General features: G+C 44.2%; 1 protein-coding gene across 13 annotated transcripts in view; it reads left to right on the plus strand.

The window, feature by feature from the left end:
- shep (RNA binding motif single stranded interacting protein alan shepard) overlaps positions 1–23,934 on the plus strand; it is a 121,693-nt gene that overhangs the window by 62,666 nt on the left and 35,093 nt on the right. For all 13 annotated transcript variants that reach the window (XM_072301055.1, XM_072301062.1, XM_072301063.1 and 10 more), the window contains one exon: positions 6,215–6,586. In XM_072301055.1, the coding sequence (XP_072157156.1) occupies positions 6,215–6,586 (372 nt within the window). The remainder of the gene's footprint in view (positions 1–6,214; positions 6,587–23,934) is intronic.

A 23,934-nucleotide genomic window follows, 5' to 3' on the forward strand; every position in this document is an offset into this window, starting at 1 on the left:
GGAATACTGCTTACTGAGAAGCCTGCCGAAACTGTTGGAGTGTGCAATTCGATTCAATTGACTCTGGTTTTTCACGTGAACGGAAAATTGAAATTTTTCGTCTGCAATGCTGAATGAAAACGTTAATATCTTGGTTAGGAGCTAAGCTCAGTAAATTTTGTCGCTTGATTCGTGCTCTGCAACAAATTTTGAAGCGGAAACCAGGGTTGCCACGTTGCCAGTAGTCTGGAAAACCGAGAAGGTCGCGGAATTTTCGACGACCGGGAAAAGTCAGAGAAAGTCAGGGAATTTAATGCGCTTAGCGTTTAGCAGAAGTCGGTGTAACTGAAAAGGAAAGATCAAAGTGGAAGTTTTATTCGAATGTCAGGGAATTTAAAGATGTAGAAATGATGGCAATCCTGCGTATATCAGAAAGCTTGCATTCGTGCCTCGTCTAGTGGTCATTTTTCGATTATGCGAACTCTGGAGGCAGAACAATCTCCTAAGTTTTTCTTTTGCAAGCCTCAGCTGGACTGATTTAACCAGATTTAGCCTAACTGCTTTGCTCGTTGCGTTAATATTATCTCGTTTTTCATTTTCGCCCTGTAATGGGAAAATAGGGAAAATCCCTCAATAGGGAAATTTTTCCAAATGTTAGGAAAAGTCGGCATATTTAAAAAAAACCTGAAAATTTTGCTCCAAGTTTCGAGAAGTCAAGGAATTGGGAAATTCTGGAGTCAGAGAGAAGCGAAAAAAGTTTGGTAAAGTCAGGAAGTTTGAAGATGCAGAGATTATGGCAACCCTGGTGCGAAACAGAAAGGTACCAAGTTATATTTTGAACGATGGAAAGGGAGTCCGGAGTATTTGCGAGCTTAACTTGACGCACATTTTCTCCTGAAATCGAGGGAAAATATTGTGAACAAACAGTTGTACGTTGAACTAACCATTTTACCATGGAGTCTGCGGGCTGATTAATAATAGATGGACAGAGCGTTAGACAAAAAAGACATATGGAGTATGGAGCGATCCTATTGGTTGAAATGGGTGGTTCTTTTAGACTAAGGGAGAAAATGATGAACTAACTAGAGGGTTTCCCATGAGTTGCCGTTAGTTAGCCTATTACTTACCTCCTTTGTCCATTGCAACCACCCACTTCTACCAATAAGATCCCTCCATATCCTTTTTGTCTTCTTTGTCTATTCCTTTGTCATACGAATTTCAACGATCAGCACGCAGACAGTCTAGAGATCCGTCTTTTTTCACTTGTCCTGTTACCAGTGGCGATTTTTGAAAGTTGGTAACACTGTTTTTCCTCCCTTTAAATGGACGTATTTTTGTCAAACGGAACTACGTGCTTTATGACGCGAGCCCTGTTGTGCATATAGTCTTATGAGTCTCAGGGCTCATGTCTTAATGCACATAGTTCCGTTTGACAGAAATGCGTTCGAATGTATGTAAAATGATCAATTCCTGCTGAGGCAGCTTACTTCAATTAAAATTTATATTTTTAAAGGAATTCTCAAGTTGAATATCGTGATGTTTATAACGCGTACCTATCGCAATAATTTCACTCGATGCGACTATTTCAACGCATGGGCAAATGTTTTTCCTATCCGTCCAAGTAAAGGCGAATCACCCGCGTGAGTCGCGTCGGAGGAGCTAACAGCGTGGTTCGCCCTCAATCGGACGAATAGGCAGAAACATTTCCTGAGCGTTAAAATAGATGCATCCTCTGATACGATTCTCGCGCCGCGTTGCGTTGATATTGCGAGCGGGGGTTTTTTTTTTGCCTTTTTCTTTTCTCTACTTCAAGTAGCCCACAAGGGCTAATCCGGTGCGCTTTAAGTCTCATCTCCCCTCCGTTCCTACTGAACCAGTGCCAGGCAAGCATTGTTTGAGACCATCAAACCGCTAAGGCCAGGAATCGAAGCTAGGACCTCCCGATCTTAGAGCTAGCGCTACAACCACTACACCATAGGAGGCCGACGTTTGAGCCGGGATCCATCACTGTGTAAGCGCAAAATTTGGTTAGCAACGAAATCAGGTGTTAAACGAGAGAAGCATGATTTGTATATCATGAGTTTTATCAATTAACTTACATTTTGTTTATATAGGTACATTCGGTTTTATCAACTTGTATCGATCGGATAGGTTCGTTTTTAAGTATCGCTGGAAATGGAAAAGTAAGACCCAATAAACCTCCGATGTGTAATTTCAGGTTTTAATTTAAATATGACGTGGATGGGCGCGTTGCTTATCATTTTAATTAGTTGATTGATTGAATTTAGAAGCGTTTTAGGGTGACAAAGACCTGCGTTTGTTCGAATAATAGGAAACCGTTCAACGTAATAAGACACTCTCATCAATTACACAAATTTATTTTCGTTGAGCATACTTTCTCAAGCTTATCTATCCTTTTCTTCCTGTTCTTTTTTTCCGCCTCCAAGAGACGACTTCATATTTACATAGGTGAACGTGAGTTATAGCCAAAAATTACAGGCTAAGGAGGTTGAAGTTACTTTTCGTTTCTTGTTTTTTTTTATTCTTGTTAAGTAAATTCATTTTATAATAGATACACCAGTTGGGAACGTTTCTTATTAGCTTTATATTTTTTCTTAATTAATTCCAAACTGAGCTTTCTTCTTTTAGTTTGGAACAATGATCAGGCTGTTCGCTAAAAAGATGACGACTAGAAAAACACTACGCCGGTTTACGACGCATGCAGTATTGTCGCGTTGTGTACGTCGCAGAACTGCATTTAATTCTATGTTGAAAAACTTATCTGTATCGCCTGATCCTGGATTTTCCGCTCTTTTCCTTCAACCACGCCTAAATATTCCCTAAAAATAAGGTGCCGTCTATTTTTCAAATTGGTTAATCTGTCCTTTTTCCTTCCTTCCTTCCTTCCTTCCTTCCTTCCTTCCTTCCTTCCTTCCTTCCTTCCTTCCTTCCTTCCTTCCTTCCTTCTCCCTCCTTCCCTACTTTCTTTCTATCTCTCTTTTTTCGCCTCTAAGTAACGACTTGATTTTTCATTGAATCGTCCCTTATCATGTTCACCCTTAATTTAAATCAATCATAAGGACTGACTCTTGGTGAAGACCACCTATGCCTGCCTAGGGTGGCATGAACTGTAAGATAGAAATGAAATATTGGAAATTTCAATGAAATATTTTATGAAATTCCACGAGAATGTGAAATATTTCATATTTTTCAGAGGCTAGAGTATGCAACTCACATGCAAACACACATAAATAGAAGGAAAACACAATTTTTACGTTTTGCGAAACATGAAAAGGAACCGTTATCCCTCAATATCTCTCATTTTCTGAACTATCATGAAATATTTTACTTGAAATTTCAAGATTTTATTTTTCATGATTTTTTGCCACCCTGTGCCTGCCCCGCACCTATACTCGATTTATTTTACATACATTTAAGTGGAAGAAAATCAATGTTGCCAGCTCTCGAGAGTCACCCCCGTAAAAATATTAAATATTTTTTTTTCGAAGCGCGGAGAGAGGAAACTGTGAAACGCCCAAGTGGAGGTTACGTGCGTTTTTAGTTTCACCATCGATATGCGTCTCGTGCACGCTGCAGTTCGTCGCTTCTCCGACGTAAGGGCGTACCTCCATGTCTACGTGAACCTTTGGAAGCATTCGGTTTTACGGGCAATAAAGCTCGACTTGGAAAGGAGTCGCACCCTTACCTCAGAGGAACGACGAATTGTGAATACAGAGACTAGAAGGAAACGGTCCTCGTCTTGCAGACATACCGTCTCTCCCCCCTCTCTCTCTTAACCCCCCCCTCTCCCTCCCTCCCTCTCCTCCAACGCAAGGACGTAGCTCTGTTATCACATGAGCCGCAGAAAGTGTAGAGTTTTACGGAGAACACTGCCGTGCTAAGGAAGAATGCCGTATGAACATTCGGGAGTTGCCAAATTTCCCTCGATAAAGCATGTATTTTTGACACAATTTAAGAATATTTTCCCTCTTAATTTTCGGATACCTTAGATTACGTTGCGTACAAAATTGTCTGAAAATTTCAGGGAATAATATTCAGAATTTTTCCGTTAAATTCGGTTTTTATCGGAGGAAACTTGGCAACGTCTGAAGGTTCATACGGCGTTCTTCCTTAGCACGGCAGAACGTGGCTCACGTGGAAATTGAGATACGGCGCGCCGGGGAGCGACGACACGTTTCACGTAGATGCCGAAATGTTGAACCGCGACCCTATCGATTATGCAAAGTGCACACCCCGCCCAATGTTCAGCATCAGCAATGACTCGACGAGGTAGGGGCTCAGCATTTTGGATTTACACTTGACATGTTGGAAAACGCAGGGTGTCTAACGACCGGGGATACCGGGAAATGTCGGAGAATTTTTTTGTCTTGTGTCAGGGAATCCGCAAGAAACACACGGATATTTTTTTTTTTTTTTTTTTGGTTGAAAGTTAATGATAAACCAAGTCTCCAAAAAATGAAATCGATGCCAAAATTTCAACCAGAATTTCTGCTAATGTCTTTTAAATTTTAAAAATGAGGTAATAATACCTCGCATAAGTTAGGCACCGTATATTTTGCTCCATTATTTTGACAATTGCCAGACACCCTGAAAATGTCTTACCCTAGAATCAAAGGCATCAAGAAACCAGCATTCCTCCAGAATGGTTGGTCTGGACCCGGTCCGTACTATGCAGAGACCGTGCTTCACTTTCCCCGGTATATGTATAATGTATTTGTATAATTCCCTGGTATAATGGGAAATTTAAATACCTACCGACGGAAGGTAATGTCCAATACAGGAAAAATGACTAAGCAACTATCGGTTTACGATGAGATTTCAGTGGTTTCATATTGCCCAGTCTGCTACGATGAAGGACCGCGCTCTTCTTTTTCTCCCATTGGAGGATATTGGATGGAGGAAAAATGACGTAACCACGATCAGCTTACAATGTGATTTTAATGGTTCCATATGGCTAGGCTTGGTCCGGTCTGTCGGTATGGGACCGCACACTACTTTCTCTAGCACCGGGAAGTTTGAAAATGGAAGCAAGGAATATTCAAGGAAGAATGACGTAGCTCCTGCTAGTCTACAATGTGACTTAAGTGGTTCCATATGGTTAGGCTTGGTCCGGTCTGTCTGTAGGGAACCGCGTTTTATTTTCTCTTGCACCGGGAAGTTTGTAAATGGAACTAAGGAAGAATGGCGTAGCCACCATCAGTCTGCTTAGAGACTTCTGTGGTTCAGTACGACGAGTGTTTGTCTGGTGACGGACCGCAAAATGGTTTCTCTAGCCGCGGAGGATTTGAGTCTGGAATATATTAAGAATTACTTTTTTGACCATCCATCAACTCACGTACAAAGTGACTTTGATGTTTGTATATGACCCAGTCCGGTGCGATAAAAGACCGAATCTAAATTTCTTCCTGTAACACAGGGAAATCTAAATCTGTAACCTAGGAAGGAGGACATAGCCTCCGTCAGTTTACAAAGTGACTTCAGTGTTTCCATATGACCTAGTCTTGTGCAGAAAGGAACCGTGCGCACTACACTTTCTCTAGAACCGGGAACTTGGAATATTGAACGTAGCAAGAATGCCATTATGCAAAGCCATGAGTGTACAAAGTGACTTTCGTGGTTCCGTATGGCTACTCTTGGTCCGGCCTGCGCGATGAAGGACCGCACTCTACTTTCTTTACTAACTATAATTTTGAATATCACACGTAGCAAGAATGACGTAGCCACCATCAGCATACGAATGAAACCAACATGGTCACTTTGTCCTACAAGGTGACTTTAAGGGCTGCAAAAGGCTAGTATTGTTCCGGCCTATGCGATGAGGGACCGCACTTTACTTTCTCTAGCACTGGAAAATTTGAATATTGGATACAGGAAGAATGGCACCGCCACAATGAGTCTACCGAGTAACTTTAATTATTCTATATGGCTAACCTTGATCCGCCCTGTGGGGGATGAGGGACCGCACTTTATTTTCTCCAGCACTGAGATATTTGAATATAGAATATGGGAAGGATGGCATAGCCGTCATGAGTCTGTAAAGTGGCTAAAGTTGTTCCATATGGCTAACCTTTTTCTGGCCTGTGGAGGATAAGGGACCGCACTTTACTTTTCTAGCAGTGGGGAATTTGAATATTTGGATGGGATTTCGAGAATATTTTTGTTGGGGGTGTAATTGTGAATGTGGACTTATGTGTGTTTGGTTGCTGTGTTTCAGGGGACGAGCGGCCCGCGGCCCGGCTCTAACTACGGCGGAGGGAGCGGAAACCCGTTGAACAGCGGAAGTTTGCACTCGTTGAAGGCGGGCGGGGGCGGTGCTCGCGCTCCTCTCGTCCCGACGCCGACGCCAGCGACGCCGCCGACGCCCGGAGCCGGAGCCGGAGTGGCAGTGGCAGTGGCAGCGGGCATGCCTGCTAATTTCGCGGCCGGCGCTCCTCTTCCATCGGCCACCGCATCGGCAGCCCCACCCTATCGGCACACCACCTCCTGGCCCAGCTCCGTCTCCGTCTCGCAGGCCCCGGCTCAGATCAGATACCCGACCTCCACCATGGCTCCCTACACCGCCCCCTACAACTCTCAACCCAACTCGGTAAGTTCCCCCCCAAAGTTCCTTCCCAATCCCCCACTTTAAAATTATAACCAATCATGGAGCCTCACACACCCATTCCAAATCCCCCCGTTTCAAAATTCAACTTTATGCAAAGCAATGATAGAGGCTTTTTTCCACCTCCCTATTCGGGATAGTTTTTTCCCCAGCCTCCTGCGTTGCCATTTATTAAAGTCAAAATATGTTTACGTCCATAACTTTTGAACGGTTAAAGATGTCAAAATGTGGTTTGTTCGAATGGATGGAGCACAAAAAGAGCTACGATTTCTTTCGAATATTTTACCCTCTTTGCCAAACCCCCCCCCCCCCCCGAAAATTCATCATTTTTCGATTTTTTACACCTAGAAAAAATCGAAAAAAAGAGGCGTGTTTGGGTGAATTTGGCCGGAATGGGTAAAAACTTCCGATAAAATTAGTGCTCTTTTTGTGCTTCATCCATTCGAACGAACTGCTTTTTATATCTTTATCCGTTCAAATGTTATGGACGTAAAGATTTTTCGACTTCAATGTATGGCAACGTCGCACTCAGGAGGGTGGGGACAAAACCACCCCGGATATGGTGGTCGGAAGTGACCCTTTATCACTGGTAGAAATTTCGTTAATTTTTTAAGTGGGATATTTAAAGGGGTTCTGTGCATTGAGTCCTTCAGAGAAAACATTCATGCAGTAAGGAAAGAGGGTGCTTGTTTATTTCAATAAGGGGAGCATCAGATGTTTCGACGTTTGATCATTTACTCTCGCTAACCGAAAATGAAACACAAAACACAGAAAAGCGCGCTAATTTTTCAAATACTGGCTAAACGCACGTTTCTGACTTGTTTACGGATTGAGAAGTTTTTCGAGAAGGATGCAATTTTGAGGCTTGAATCAATTGGTCAGTTGTGCTGGTCATAAAATCGTGTTTTGATGCTTAATTCTTGCAGATTAGCTCAAAATAATAAGATTTGTCCAAACCGCAATTTTCTACGTTCAATATTAACGAGATACCACCCTTTGAAAAATCGGGTTTTTGGCGTAATCCACCGCGTTAGTGACGCCCGTGGTTTCTTCCAACTTGCTTTCATCAGCCAGTGATGCACTGGTTACTCAACGTAAAACTTGAATGAAAACAAGGTGGAAGGAATTAAGGATGTCACTACCGCAGTGCATGACGTCTAAAACCTGATTTTTCAATGGGCGATATTTCGGTTAATATTGAACGTAGAAAGTTGCGGTTTGAACAGATTTTATTATTTTTAGCTAACCTACAATAATTAAACATAGAAACACAATGCTGTGACCAGCGCAACTGACCCATTTCTGCTCGAAAGAACTTATTGCACCCCTGCCTCTCCATCCAATTTTTAGGAAAAGTGACCAAACACCAGCCATAACGCCTGTTTCTCATTAAAAGTTAATAGGAAGCATGAATTGACAAGTATTAGGCACGGAGGTTCAAGTTATAGCTATTCTCCCTTTATTCTCGAGGGAGGCCACAAAAACATCTGTATTGCAGCAATTGTTATCGATTAAGGAAATATGTCTCATGATGTGTGCAAATGCCGCATAGTAACAGGCTGAGCTCCACCTGACAATAATTTAAAGCTAGCACTATTTTCTTATTCCAGAACCTACATATAATAAACAGTAAATGTAAAAGGGTGTTCCAGATCACCTTTGCCAGGTTTTTTCTCGGTTATTTTTTGTCTGGCGGAGTCGAGAACCGCGTGGACGAAAAAGGAATCGACTCCAATGAGTTGGAATTTCATCATCGCGAAGCTCCCCTAATCTTGAAGCATCGTGAAGGGTTAAAATAGGAGTCGTGACTTGGAAATTCAGGATTCCGGTTACAATTACCGAATTATTTGATCAAAATCAGAATACTTTGGGAAAATTTTGGCTTAAATATGTAGCTGAAAGCAAAATTGGCCCATCCTCGTCGGAAATATTTTCCTCCGGGTAGAATGCGAAGTCACTAGATTGACGTAGAAAATCGGGACCTCTACCTCTAGGCATCCGGATCTTATGGCAACCCTAACTTTATATTTTAAAAATGCGTCTGGGACTTCTTCAGAATGTTTCGGTTTCAGTTTAGGTACCACGCTTTTTGATATCGATTGGGGTCAAAATGTTTCGTCCTCTCCAAATTTTAATTAGATAATTTCAAAATAGTTCCGAGAACCCCGATTTTCAAAGTCGAAACCCCCCTTTTTAAGGCCGGGGATGACGAAATTCGGATTTCTTGGGGTCCATCCGTATCCCTTCCTTCGGTCCTCAACTTCTTCCGACCTTGAACAACCGAAAAAGCCGAGTACGAGCGGTGGTGGGACAGGGACACCCTGTATTCAAGCCCGTTTTTTCCCGATCATTTCGCTGCAAGAAAACCTGGGAGAGTCGGGTATTTTTTTCGCGCTGATGCCGTCGGCACCCGTCTCGTGCCTGTAGCGAAATTTGACGTAATATTACGCGCTTGAATGGCGAATCCCTGTGGGATGCAAAAGCTTGATCCATTACCCATTTTCCGGGTGGTCCTGGCGCGACCTCGCGACCGACAACGGACGACCATCTCCTCAGCAGCGGAGCGGGGTCGCTGCGTCAAAACAGAGATTATTAATTTTCAGGATCCTCCACCTCCAGGTGATAACCCTCCGCGGAACAAGACCTCAACCAGCGTTGCCGCGTCAATTAATTAACCGATTAACCAAACTTGTTTCGATTTGATGAAAGAGGTTGGCAGGGCCTACGCTGGCCCACATTAATTTAGTCAACTTTCATGTCCCTTTTTCCAGGATCCACTGGGTATTTTTTCAAAAACTTTTAATTTGGTTGGATTTCACAGAGTTCTCAAAGTCAATTTATCACGAGGTTTTTTTTCGAAATTCGAAAGAATTGCCCCTTTGAAATTTTGGTTCAAATTTTCAGAAAATTTTGACCTTAAAAACCCATGAAAATTTTGGAAATCAAATTTTTTGAAAGTTCCTTGTCAAGGTGTGGAGGAAACCACTTAAAATCAAACAAATATAACTAAGCTATTTCAAATTATGTCCATCCTACCATTTGGGATGTCTTCAATCCTCAGAGAATTTTACGAAAATGAGACAGGGAAATCGGGGAAATGTCACGAAAATTCATTTTCTAAATTTTGCGGCAACCTTGCAATGAGCAAAAAATTGCAGAGTATTCAGGAAATTTTAGGATGGGCTCAGAAACGGGGCCCTGATACATGAAACAGGTGAGATTGTATCGATATCGATTGGTTCAACATCCAACACACCCTCAAAAGTCAATCGAGTATTCTGAGAGGGAACCAGATTTTTGTGAAAGATTCTCCATTCTCACGAGTACAAAATGGCAATGAAAAGTGAAATTGTAAGGAATTTTCTCATTCTAGTTTTTCCAACTGAAATCCTAAAATTTTTGTTTGACGTTCCGTTCTATTGTTTTGAAGCACACGATACTTGGAACCTCTATCGAATAGACGGTATTAGTGCCACGTCACAGTCGGTATCGATTGTATCGAATTGGATCCAAACAATCAAACATAACCTCACCTGGACACCCCCCTCTCAGAATTTCACTGTCAGAAGTCAGGAAACTAGAGTGGCATGGGAGTGGCCTAAATCATGGTGGTTCTCGTGGGCATTTTCTCCTTTCGGAAACTGCTTTATCCCGTAAACGTAATAATATAGGAACGTTCCGTGATTAAAAAAAACTGTCTCTATGAATAGTAAGGTTATGTTTGATTGTTTGGATCCAGTTCGATACAATCGATACCGATTGTAACGTAGCATTAATACATAGAGTCGTAATGTAATTGGGAGAGCTGGCGCCACTTTTAAGCATTTTCCATGTCCCGAATTCCGAGACTCCTGTGTGACGCCGGGTCACTTTTTCGATACATAATCGATTGTTTGCGATACACGGGTACCCGGCCATCCGATGACAACAACAACAACAAAGGAGATAGGAATTACCACGTATTCCACACCGCCATTTTGGATCGAAAATGTATCGAAAAAGCGACCCGAACTCGGCGCACACCGGGTTCGGAATTCGTCGAGCAGAACATGGCGGCGCCAGCTCTCCCATTTACATTACGACTCTATGTACTCTATGCATTAATAGCATCTTTAGGATCCATTATCCCGAAATTGGATTGATGGACGGATCGACCAATGAAAAAGCTCGTTTCGGGGGATCCGGCAGCGGCGACGCTCGGCGCGCGGGGCCCGCTCTACGCGTCGCCGGCGGCCGGTGTGAATGACCCGCACGCCGCTCCCGCAGTTGGCCACGCAGGAATCTGGTCAAGTTCATCGTAGCCTCTGCGGGGCCTCGCGGGGGGGGGGGGGGGGGGGGGGTCCCGGCTCCGTTCATTCACTACCGACCGCGGCCGCGGCCTCGCCGCTCCGCTCCGGTATCTGCGGCCTGCGCCGCGCCGCATTCTCGCGCTCCCGCCGCGGTGCGGTGCGGTGCGGCGCGGCAGCGCGGCATGGAGAAAATCAAGGTGGTCGTGGTGGCAAACGGAGAAATGTACTTTGCTACGTCACAACTTAACGCCTATCATTGGTTGTTGAGCACCGGTAGGTATGTATGGGTCCCAAAGACATAAAGACGGAGGGCTAAAAGCAAAAAATGAAGCTTCTTTTCAACCACCTCTACGATTGGTTAGAGGATTGGCGGCGAAATCGGGACAAGTTTGAATTCAAATGTAGGGCGGGAACTAAATAAAATTGCGGAAACAAAGTATTTTAGGTTGATTTTTGCCCAATTTCAGGTACAAACTCATATTTTTTAACTCTAGGTTAGTTTCCGTCCGTCGTCGACCGATTAATTTCATTTGGGAGTAACGTTGATCTAGAACTGTAACGGCCTGTTTGAACCTGCAGAACCACCATGAGCAGAAGAAAAACTAACTTTATCTGAGATTACTGCCTGTTACCGAGCAAAAGTAGGTGTATTATGTTAGGACGCAGACCGAACTTTCTTAGTATATTCGTTTTAGGAATTTAAAATACGTTTCGAAGAAGAAATGTGCAAAAATCAAGAGGACAAGTTCAAATCAAATTACTGTTTGCCGCCATGGATTCCCGCGCTCATTTACACACTCACACAAGCGCGCAGCGCCGAACCTAGCTTCACTTTTTCCCCGTGCTTTTAGATACGAGCGCTCCGTCTTTATGTCTTTGATGGGTCCCCGGTAGTTTTGTAGGTTAGGTCATGGAGCTCGCAGGGCCCGAAGGGCAGACGACCTTTGAACCCAAATCGCCCTGAATCATTCGTTATCCACGGTGTCTACAAGTCCGGAATTTCAAGATATAGTACTGATTTTTTAACGGCGGTCCGCAAGTGCTGAAAGAGTGTGGATATTCCGCAAGAAGGTCCGGATTTTTTTTTCATTTTTTGTCATTTCTGTCGCCATTCGAGCGAGAAATTCATAAAACACATACCGCGGTCCATTTATAAACATTCGTGGACATGTTGCTTTGATATTGGAATCCAAGGATCGGCATCGGCATTTTTTTAGTGTTTTTCGTGTCACAGGTTTAGCTGCTCTTTTGGATCCTAAGAGCTCCATTTTTCGCCATGTCCGTGCTCTTCTCATAAGCCTGTGTAACACTGTCAAAACTAGCCATCAAAATATCAAGGTCAGGTGTTGTGATTGGCTTATTCGATGACTTGGACCAATTACAGCAGTTGACCTTGACATTTTTTGATGGAGTATTTTGATAGTGTGATACAGGCTTATAGGTCCGCTAGTGGCAAGCGGATAGGTGTATTTTCCTACGTCAGAAGTTAGCGCCTCTATTCGATCGAAGGTTCCCTTGTAAAAATTAGCTATGAGAGCTGCATTCTAATATCTTAGGAATTCCTATAGCCGGCAATAGAAGGTGTTGAAAAGCGATAGAGAATTATACAGCCGGGCTTTACGAAGCGATTACAAATTATATCGCCGGGCTTTGTAGTTCATCGCCTGGCTATAGCTCTTATAGCTGTTAATATATCCTTATCGCCACCGGCTACAAAAGGCTGTAAAATATTAGCCGGCTATAGAAAGCTGTACGAAATCTCAGCCGGCTGTTGAAATCTGAAGAAAATCATATAGATGCCTATAGCAAGCGAAGAATATCATGCAGCCGGGCTGTAGTTCCTACCGCCGGGAATGCAGTTTATCGCCTGGCTATAGCTTAACGCCATCGACTCTAAAAGGCTATAAGAAACTGTATAGCCGGCTGAAGAAGCTATAAGAAATCTTATAGCCGGCTATAGGTCTATAATATTTTGGAACATAGATCCTATAACCAATTTGTATGAGGGTACGTTAGATGGCTGATTTATTTTCTCTATGCGCACCCGCCAGAGTTGCGTTCCGCTCCGCTTTCGGTGTCGGCCGTCGTTGGTGGCAGATTTCCACCGTGTCCACGAGCCGGGGAAAAACGGGGAAAACCGCCACGCCGCGCCGGGAAACTCCGAGACCTGCCGACGCCGCGCCGCGCCGCGCCGCTGGAACTGACAATCTCTTCTCTTTGGCTTCCATGTTCCGCTGTCGCGTCGTTCCACGTGGCAGATCTCTACCGTTTCTGAGGCTTTTATTCCTACTCGTTCCGTAAGCCGCTCCTTTTCTTAGGAGCTCCCATGTGGTGTACACTAGAGTCCCTTTTTAAGACAACGCAAAAAGGGCATTTCTTGGTCGTGGTGTCTTAGAATCTTTGCTAACGTTTCGTCCATTCTAATTAAAGCAAATCTATGGAATTCCTTGAAACGTTTACTCAACTGTCTTTATGATTTTATAATACTTAAAACGAAAAATTTCAGAAAATTTACCCATTAGTTTCCTCTCTGAAGTATAATAGCCCCCTCCCCCTCTCCGTTAGAAGATCCACCCGCGTTTCTACCATTAGGATCACTCCTTTTTCCTGTTGTCTGATCGCTTTGTCTATGAATTTCAATAATTAGCATTCAGTGGGCTGATTACTGAAATTGATAGACAAAGATGACATATGGAGTATGGAGCTATTCTATTGGTTGAAACGGGTGATTCTTATAGACAGGGCCGGATTGATGGGGTGGCCACATGGGCCGCGGCCCATGGCGGCAAATCTAAGGGGCGGCAAAAATTTGCAATTTTTTAAAGTGTAGGTATAAAAAAAAATCGTATTTATAAAGACAAAATTACAAACGACAAAAGGTGACAAAATCTCTCATTTCCTGAGAGTATAGTAATTTCTAATTTTGTCGTCTCTTAGTGATACAAGAGACAGCACCTTCAATAAGTCGAGTTAAGAGAGAGACCAAACACGCAATTTGGCCTGGAACGGCGCGACTTAGAGAGAAATGATAACGAGGACTTGAGATGAAAAGGAGAAGCCCTCGGCGCGGCGATCGGCATGTAACACATATTAGCGCCTACAAGACTGCACGAATACTTCACGCATTGCATCAAACACAGTGCGGTCATTGCGGTCAGCGTGAAACGGATAGCGCCTACAAGAATGCAGAATACTTCACGCATTGCGCCAAACACAGTGCGGTCAGCGTGAAACGCATAGCGCCTACAAGACTGTCGGAATACTTCACGCATTGCGCCAAACACGTTCCGGTCTTTGCGGCGCGGCGGCGGAAGTTAAAAATCATTGATCCACATTTATGTTTGTTCTTTCATAATTTTTTCGTTCATTTCTTACGAATGGAAGGCCTTGTCCACACAGAGATAGGTTTACGGAACTTAACTTTCGCGTGAAGTTCCGTGAACTTTTGCTAGTTGTGTTGACAGGGCTTTCCCAAAAATGTGTTCAACACGAGTAAATGCATCTTATGCACCCCTCCCCCGCCGACACGTTCATTTGATGGTTTTTATCGAGTTTCACAACGAATGAGAAGAGGGCGGCAAAATGCAGGCGGCCCACGGGCGGCAAGTAGGTGAATCCGGCCATGCTTATAGACTAAGGGGGAAAATGATGGACTATCCGTCGGGTCTCTTGTATGTTGCCGTCAGTTAATCTATTACTTACCTCCTATGTCCATTGCAACCAGCCGCCTCCACCAATAGGATCCCACCATATCCTTTTTGTCTTTATTTATTTTAACAAGTTTCATTTATTTGAACAATTTTTTGTCTTCATTGTCTATGGCTTTGTCTATCAATTTCGATAATCGGCCCGCTCCCCGCTGACCGATGGAGACCATCCCTTTTTCCGGTGGCTTTCAAGCAGAATGTAAGTTTGACAACGGCTATAAGTAGATAGTCCGGCGCGGTGGTGCGTGTACCTTGGTTTTTTTGTCTTTCTTTCTCCTTTCGAACCAGTTGAAAAACATAATTTTGCCGGGCGGTGATTTTGTGTAAGCGCGAGGCGCGGTGCTTGAACGGGAGCGTGAAGGTGAAAGTTCGGCGCGGCGGCGGCGGCGGAGCCACTCGCAACTGTGGTCAACGATCCCATTATCATGATCCTCTACTCACCTCGCAGAAATGCAAGCTTTCAATATTTTCTCGTCGTACGTGCGAGCTTCGTGCGGTTCCGTTCGGTGCCACACATCCAAAGAATGTAGTAAATATAGAAGAGAAATAATATAATAAAACGGCGCACAGGCTGTGAATTAATTTTGAATTTTTATTCACAGCCTGTACCCCGTTTTATTCTTTTATTTCTCTTGTAAATATAGAATATAGTAATAGTACAGGGTTGCCACAGTCAGGGAAAACCGGGAACTTTCAGGGAATTTTATAAAGTCAGGGAAAACCGGGAAATGTCAGGGAAAATGACGAAAATGTCAAGGAAAGTTTGTTCAATCACTTTCATTTGCCTTCTAGAATGGGTTTGAGGTTTCGAACAACAAATTTCGTTTGAAAACAATTTTATATTATGTGTTTTAACCTCTGGCATAACTTTAATTGTAAGGGAATTTACCGAAAATCTGACGGGGAAATGTTAGGGAATTACATTTTCGAAATTCTCTGTCAACCCTGACGACAGGTTGTAATAATTGTATTAGTAAATCATATGTCCATAGGTTGGCTGCCCTCTTTGGCACTAAAAGCTCCATGACCTAACCTCCAAGTTCTTCTTCTTCCTCCTCTTCCTCTTGTTAATTTAGTGGCTTTCACTCCAGTAGAGGAGCCTGCAGCCATCTGGACACATTCATTATTATTTTTTAGGAGTAGGATTTATTAGGGGGTAGGGTTCAGAATATTTGTGGTAGTTATTTTGAAGGAAAAAAGGGAAGAATCTAGAAGACCAACACCATTTTCACATCCTGAGACCAAACTCGAAATTACCGGCTTGCTCCTGCTCTGGGCATATAGTCACGCGAGTCCGTGCTACCTGTCTGCCGTGACAGCGAAGAGAGGAGCAAGTGCATTTCTGTATGATCACTAGCCGTGGTCAGCACCAGAGTTCCTTCCAGAGTTAAGACAGCACCTCCTCATGGATTCACAAACTGCATTCAAGATTAGGCCTTGTCTCCACGGGACGTTTTCATGGGATTTGTCCCAAGTTCGAATCGCAGGAATGAAACTTCTGGGATTTTTCCCAGTTACCGTCTCCACGGGACGGGGCTCATACAGTCCTGCGACTAGTTTTCGCGGGAAGATAAATTGGTTAAAGTCGAGTATTTAACCGAGATTAAAATAATAATTGCACTCAATTGACAATTAGACACATTATTTTAACTAAACAAACTTAACAATGTAGTAATGAATAAAATATCGCACAATTCGTTTTCACTTCTTCTTCTTCTCTCAGTGGGTCCTAGGGGTACAAGTACCATACTTGGTACTGGGAAAAATATTGATTAACTCAATATTTTTCCCAACTTCGTAAGTGGGATTTTTCCCTGGGACAAATCTCGTGAAACGGCTCGTGGAGACAAGGCCTTCCACAAAATGAACGTTTTTCGCAATCTTTGATCGGCTCATCCTCAAATTTCTCCCTCCGTTCCTTCTCTCATTCCGTCTGTCCCTTGTCAACCCCGTAATTCCTCGGTCCATTCCAGATGATAATCTTTGCAATTTGTGAGAATGTAATCTTTATTCCCGTTTGCGACACTATGGAGGCCTAAAATACGGGAACCAATCAGAAGTGGATTCACACTGTCTGAACTCTGGGTATAAAGGGACTCTACGTACTCCGGTGTCTGCCGTGATAGCGGAGAGAGGAGTAAGTGGATTTCTGTATGAGCCATGCTCAGCACATGCTTTTATGCGTCTCGAGGCTCATCCCAGCCTGGACTTACCGCTCTCTTGGCCATGGAGGCAGCTCTGTCTGTGCACTCTGAGGCTCTCGGTTCGGACCCGGAAGCGAGGAGGATGCCTCAACTTCCGGCGGAGGCGACGCCATGCGACGGGTCACTGTGCGCCGCGCCGCGCCGCCGTGTCCAGCCGTGAATTCCATCGATGAAATGATTTTTTATTAACGGCGAATCGCATCGTTGTCGTCTTGGTCGTCGCGTTTGGCACTAGCGGCGGGGCGGGGCGGGGCGGGGCGGCGGCGGCCGAGCCAGATTTAGTCGGCCCGGTGACGTGACGACGTGACGTGCACTCTAATGGTCGCCAGGATCCAAGATGGGCCATCCACGGCCATCGCCATGCCCGTGACTCTTTCCAGCGAAAATACCCCTCCTCCCCCCCCCCCCGGCCCCGCCCGGAGCACAGTGGATCCAGTCAATTCCAGAGCTCCGACGTTAAATGTTTGACTAAAACTCCAAATTTTCATGTTTATCTCGTCATATTTTACATTTCAAGGGGTGCTCCTAGAAGAAAATTTTACGAGGAAACCAATGGAAGCACTTTTAGAATCTCAAAGTTTTGTCTAAACGGAGTGATAAGCCTTTGAAGTTTCCAAATTTTGTCGGACCTCTCCTATTGACTCGATCCACCGTGCGGAGGCCGGACTCGCTTCTCTCCGACTCCGGATGAGGCCATCCAACCCGTCCTCGCCTTTTCCCATTCCGCCGTCCTAAACGGAAAACGCCGCATGGACCTTCACACGTTGCCACGTTTTCCTCGATTAAATTTTATTTTACTGGGGAGAGAGTAAATGTTTTTCTTCGGATTTTTCACACGATTTTGGTCGCAATTTAATCTAAGCCATCCGAAAATTCCAAGGAAATATATGCACAACTTGCTTCTAGAATACTTTTTTCCATACGGGAAACTCGGCAACATTCGTAAAATCATACGGCGTATCTCATGAGAAGGGAAGCATTCCAGCCGCATCCGCGAATGATGGAGTACCTTTGCAGTAAGCGGAAGATATTTCACCTGCAGGCTCATCAGTAGTCATCATTGAAATCGATAGACAAAGCGATGGACAAAGAAGACGACGGGTCATTGCCGTAGATCAAGGGGGAAATGATGGACTGTCCAGTGTTTGGTCGGAATGCTTCTCCTAAGTTCATTGAATAGTTCAAAAAAGCACTTCTAAGAGGAGAAAAAACTATTCAAAATTCGACCAATCAAAAGCCGACATCGAGTTAGCGTAGCAAAGCGAAGCCTGAAGCGGCGTTCAAATAATCAGCAAACGTCATATTTCCCCGGACTGGCTGCGTTATCAGACCTCGTCAGTGACATCGTAACACTCGTTCCATTTTTGGAATTTTCAAAACTAGGTTTTTTTTTGCCATGAGGGACACATTTTCGGGACAGCAAATGCAGGAAACGCGCAACGACAGATCTCGGGAGATGACCGTGTTTCTTCTTTTTTTCTGCCTCTCAAGTTGTCGAAGGTCACTGACACCACCATAAACCCACTTGGACCTCCGATCAACGGGCGAAACGGTACGGCGAAATGGATACAAATCAACGTGCTCCTAGGTCAAGAAATTGCCTATCCGTGAAAATTGAAGGCATTTAGTCAAACGCTGTGACAGCACGCTCTAAGCTCTTACTTGAAGTATCGATTCTCGAGAAGAATTATTCCATTGAAAGAGCAAATTTCTCCGTACTTAATGAATCTAAGGGTTGCTAGGGTGTCTACAAGTCAGGAATTTCCGGAAAGTCCAGAAATAGTACTGATTTTTTAAGGTTGGTCCGGAAGTACTGAAGAAGTGCAGAAATTTTGCAAGAAGGTCCGAAATATTTTTCATTTTTCTGTAATATTTGTCGCAATTTGAGCACAAAAATTAAATTTTTGAAATTTGTCGAATTCAATCAATTGGAGGTACTGAAAAAGTACTGAATATTTCTGTCAAGAAGGTACTGAATTTCTTGGGAACGTACTGAAAAAGTATTGTAAAAGTACTGATTTTTGGTCAGCCTGTTTTAGTAAACACCCTGGTTGCCATAGAGCAGTAGAATCGCAGATATTGACGTTATTTCCTAGAAAACAGAAATAAGTCTTCTTTGTCCTCAAACATGGAGCTCGACACCATCATAAAACGCACGTTGACCTCCGCTCAATTGGTGAAAGAGGACGGCAAAAAGTGGGTACGGTGAAGGGCTCGCTGATGAACCCCGGATTCCGCAAGAACACGAGCGTTGTGCGGCTCATCAGCAAAATGGACTTATGCTCCCTTTGCTTCAAAGATCCCTCGTTTATCATTACGATTCAATTCGCACCTTGTCGAGTGGTCCATTATCAACAGTTGCAAGGAAATATATTTGACCCCGGAAGATGTCATTTGGCAAACATCATTCCTCCGAGTTTTTTCTTTTCTTTTTCACCCCTTTTTTATAGACTTTTGCCCCAGTTCAACCTACGCTTTTCACATTTTCTTTCACACGAGCCTGTGTCACACTAAAACCGACTGCACACACAGCAAATGGGGTCCTGCAAGTGGCATATTGGTGATCGTGCCCATTTGCTGTGTGAGCAGTCGGAGTCGGCTTATCAAAATATCAAGGTTACGTGCTGAGATTGGTCCGCGTCATCGAATAAGCCTATCATAACACCTGACCTTGATTAGAGTCCCTTTATACTGAGAGTCAAGAAAACCCCCCACCCCCACCCTCACGGAGTCAACGGGAATAAAGATTACACAACTCGCAGTTTTCCGCAATCTTTAATCGGCTCATTCTCAAATTCCTTTCTCCGTCCCTTCTCTCATTTCGTTTGTTCCTTGTCGAACCCGTTATTCCCCGGTTCATTCTACATCATAATCTTTGCAATCGGTCATAATGTAATCTTTATTCTCGTTTGTGACACTGTGGAGGCCTAAAATACGGGAACCAATCAGAAATAGATTCACTTTGTCTTGACTCTCAGTATGAAGGGACTCGAAACCTTTGATCTTTCGATGGCTAGCTTTGATAGTGTGACACAGGCTTTAATTCCGCGGATAATTCGAATGGCGAATGATCTAAATTGTACCGTGTTTTACAATCTTGTAAACTTTCATGAGATATTTCACTGATAATTTACAGTGCCCCAGTCGCCACTCGGGGGCCGTCGGAACGAAGGTTTTTGGTGGCGAAGGGAGTTGTTCGCCACTTGCCGGTCCGTCGAGGAGGCTATCGGACGTAGGGAGCCAATTATAGCGAGCTGGAAATGGCGGAATTATTGCAGCCGCATCGCATCCCACACCAATGGGAACAACGTGATTTATCGCCGCACTCCCCCCCCCCTCCCTCCCCCCACGACTCAAACTCGAATAGCAAATAGTCGGCTCGTGTGATTTTCCAGAAGCTCCGTCTCCAACTTCCCGGAAATTACCAGATCCGCCGAAAAATCTCCCGTAATATTTGACCGAGGGACAAAGTTGCCGGATAGTGCGATTACATGTAGAAATTTTACACGGTTTTCAATGGGCCAAAATGCTGATACTTCATCACTACCTGGCAACTACGCCGAGGAAGGAGGGAGCTACGATATCAAGACGGAATCGCGTGGATGACGACATTTTTACACATTCCAGAGGGCTGATTGTTGAAATTGATAGACGAAGGGATGGACAGAGAAGACGTAATGCAGCGGTCCTATTGGTTGAAATGTGTGGTTCTTATAGACAAAGTGAGAAAATAGTGGACTAACTAATGGGTCTCTCGTGGGTTGCAGTTAGTTAGTCTAATACCTACTTATTTTGTCCATTTCAACCACCTGCTTCCACTAATAGGATGCCTTCATATCCCTTTTGACTTTTTTGTCTATAGCTTTGTCCGTAAATTTCAAAAATCAGCCCGCAGGACACGATGTCTAGGCCTATACTGCCGTGCCAAGGAGAATCGCCGTACGAGCCTTCAGGCGTTGCCAAATTTCCTTTGACAAGTCACTCATTTTCAGGAAAACTGTGAATATTTTTCTTTTAATTTCTCAGATGATTTTGTTCGTAATTTGATCTAGAGTGTCTGAAAATTTCAAGGAAAAGTATTCATAACCCTCCTCAAAAATAAATATTTTATTGGAGGACAGGGCCGGATTAAGGGTGGCAATGGCCGCGGGCGGCAAATCTGGGCGAAATTTTGCAATTTTTTTTAAAAAAATCGAATTTTGAAAAAAAAAATACAAACGAGGAAAGGCGACAAAATCTCTCATTTCCTGAGAGTATAGTAATTTCTAATTTTGTTGTCTTCTAGTGATAAAAGAGACAGCACCTCTCATTAATCGAGTTAAGAGAGAAACTAAACACGCAATTTGGCTTGGAACGGCGCGACTTAGAGAGAAATGATGACGAGGACTTGAGATAAAAAGGAGAAGCCCTCGGCGCGGCGGTCGGCATGTAACACATATTAGCGCCTACAAGACTGCACGAATACCTCACGCCTTGCATCAAACTCAGTGCGGTCAGGTCACTGCGGTCAGCGTGAAACGGATAGCGCCTACAAGAATGCATGAATACTTCACGCATTGCGCCAAAGACAGTGCGGTCAGCGTGAAACGCTTAGCGCCTACAAGACTGCGTGAATACTTCACGCATTGCGTCAAACACAGTGCAGTCTGCGCGCCGCGGCGGAAGTTAAAATCATTAAACTACATCTATGTTTGTTCTTTCATAATTTGTTCGTTCATTTCTTATGAATGGAAAGCCTTGACTACACAGAGATAGGTTTACGGAACTTAACTTTCGCGCAAAGTTCCGTGAACTTTTGCTGGTAGTGTTAACAGGGCTTTCCCAAAAAATATGTCCAACACGAGTAAACGATTCTTATGCACCCCTCCCCCGCTGGCACGCTTACTTGATGGTTTTTAATGGTATTTCAAAACGAAGAAGCAGGGGGCGGCAAAATACAGGCGGCCCATGGGCGGCAAGTAGGTAAATCCGGCCCTGTTGGAGGAAAGGCAGCTCTCGAATGTTGATGCGGCGGTGTTCCTTCGCACGGCAGTGTAGAACACCCGCCTGAGTCCTAACTTCTGTTCATAACCGTCGCTATAATTCAGGAAATACGGCTATTTACCCCCGAACTTCGTAGCTCCGGCAGGGACATTTTTAGGGATGAATTTACTAAGGGGAAAACCCCTATTTTGACCCATAGAGCACTATCCTGCAGTCTGTTCATAACCGTTGCCAAAATTCAGAAAAAAATAGTGATTCACACAGAAATTTGAGGACCGCAGCCTAGCTTCCACGGCAGGCTAATTGGACTACATTTTGCAATTAGGAACTATGAATTCCAGCTCCGCTTAAAAACAACGTATGTGCCATTAGTGTCCCTATTCACGTAAGTGTTTTTTCAGATGAGACAAAATTTATAGCTCCAAATTTCAAAATGCAGTCCAATTGTCTAACTGGATAGACAAAGCTATGAATGCAGAAGACGACGGGAAAATGGAGCGATCCATTAGCCTGTGTCACACTATCAAAGCTAGCCATCAAAATATCAAGGGCAGGTATTGTGATTGGCTTATTCGATGACTTGGACCAATTACAGGACGTGACCTTGACATTTTGATGGAGTATTTTGATAGTGTGACGCAGGCCTATCGGTGAAAGCGGGTGCTTGCAGTGGATGAAGGGGGCAAGGAATAAGTAACTGTTGGCAGCCCGCAGGAGCACAGTAAGTCCATCCGTCCCCCAAGACTACAACAACCACCCGCTTGAACCAATAGGATTGTTCCATTTTCCCCTAACTTGTTTGTCTATAGATTCCAATAATTAGCCCTCAGGGGGCAGTAGAGGCTCTGAGGGGAATTTCCCGACGGGCGTGGATCCACAAATTGAGTGTGGATTCAGCCCATGTCTGGGATAGCTCCCGCAGCTGCCGCTGCCCAACAAATGGACTACATTTTGCAATTTTGAACTATAAATTCTAGCCTGGTTTCAAAACAACCTATGTGCCTTTGGTTTCCCTATGCACATTCGTGTTTTTCCAGAAGAGCCAGAATTTATAGTTCCAAATTGCAAAATGCAGTCCAAATGACACATGACCTCATCAAGGTTTTGGATTTTTGGCCGGCCGGGCGGCGGGCGCTCAGCTCTCGATTTGTTATCGTTCAGGCACTAACGACTCGTAACTCGTTTAGGTGGTTTAGGTGGACCCTCCACTGGCATTTTGGCGACAACAGGTGGAAACTTTTACTTTCCAGGATTTAACACTTCCTTACGGGCAATGGGCCTGTCGCAAACTTCTGCCAGAGCAAAAATAAGAGTCGATGCTCATAGAAAGTGTCAAAAATCACGATAAGCGCATCGGCAAAGGCTCAAATGCACTCCATACTTCACAATCTGCGTAAGCAATTTACGTTTTTTTAAGCGTCCCGCTTCAAAAACGATACTACGGAACAGGTAAACATATCGTCAGAGGGGTCGTTCCTTCCAACCTCGGTGCAGTAGGATATTGCTCAATATTCAACATGGCCAACGCCAATCCGCCAAAACTGGCCGGAACTCATGTGCCGGGACGAAATTCTAGCCATTTTTCAACAACCTGGCGTGTTAACATTCACGTTTTCCTCGCGTTGCTAAAGATCCGGCTTAACAGCGTCGGTCATTTTGGGTCAAGACCAATCCACACAGGTCAGTCATTGCGCATCTTTTTGAAAGCCACTTCCCCGCCCGGCCCTAACTCAGCTGCACTCAATAGTACGTCACAATGGGTGCTCCCATAAGAAATACATTGCAAGCACTCAATACTACGTCACTGCGCAGTAGAGTACCAAAACTCGTCCACGGGAATGACTGACCTGTGTGGATTGGTCTTGTTTTGGGTACTGCAAAACATTCTTGTAGGCAGGAACGACTCCTCTAACGAAACGTTCACCTGTGCCGTAGTATCGTTTTTGAAGCGGGAAGCTCAAAAAATCGTGCATTTCTTACGTTGATTGTGACGTCAAGAATGCATCTCAAGCTTTGTCAATGCGCTCACCGTGATTTTTGAGTCATTTACCATAAGAAACCACTCGTATGTTTGCGCTAGCAAAAGTTTGCAACAGGCCCCCTACCTACTAGGTGGATGGTAAGCTCCGAGTGACCTAACTAGCCGAAGA

This window comes from Bemisia tabaci, chromosome 5 (genome assembly GCF_918797505.1).
Source record: "Bemisia tabaci chromosome 5, PGI_BMITA_v3".
Classification (NCBI taxonomy): Eukaryota; Metazoa; Arthropoda; class Insecta; order Hemiptera; family Aleyrodidae; genus Bemisia; species Bemisia tabaci.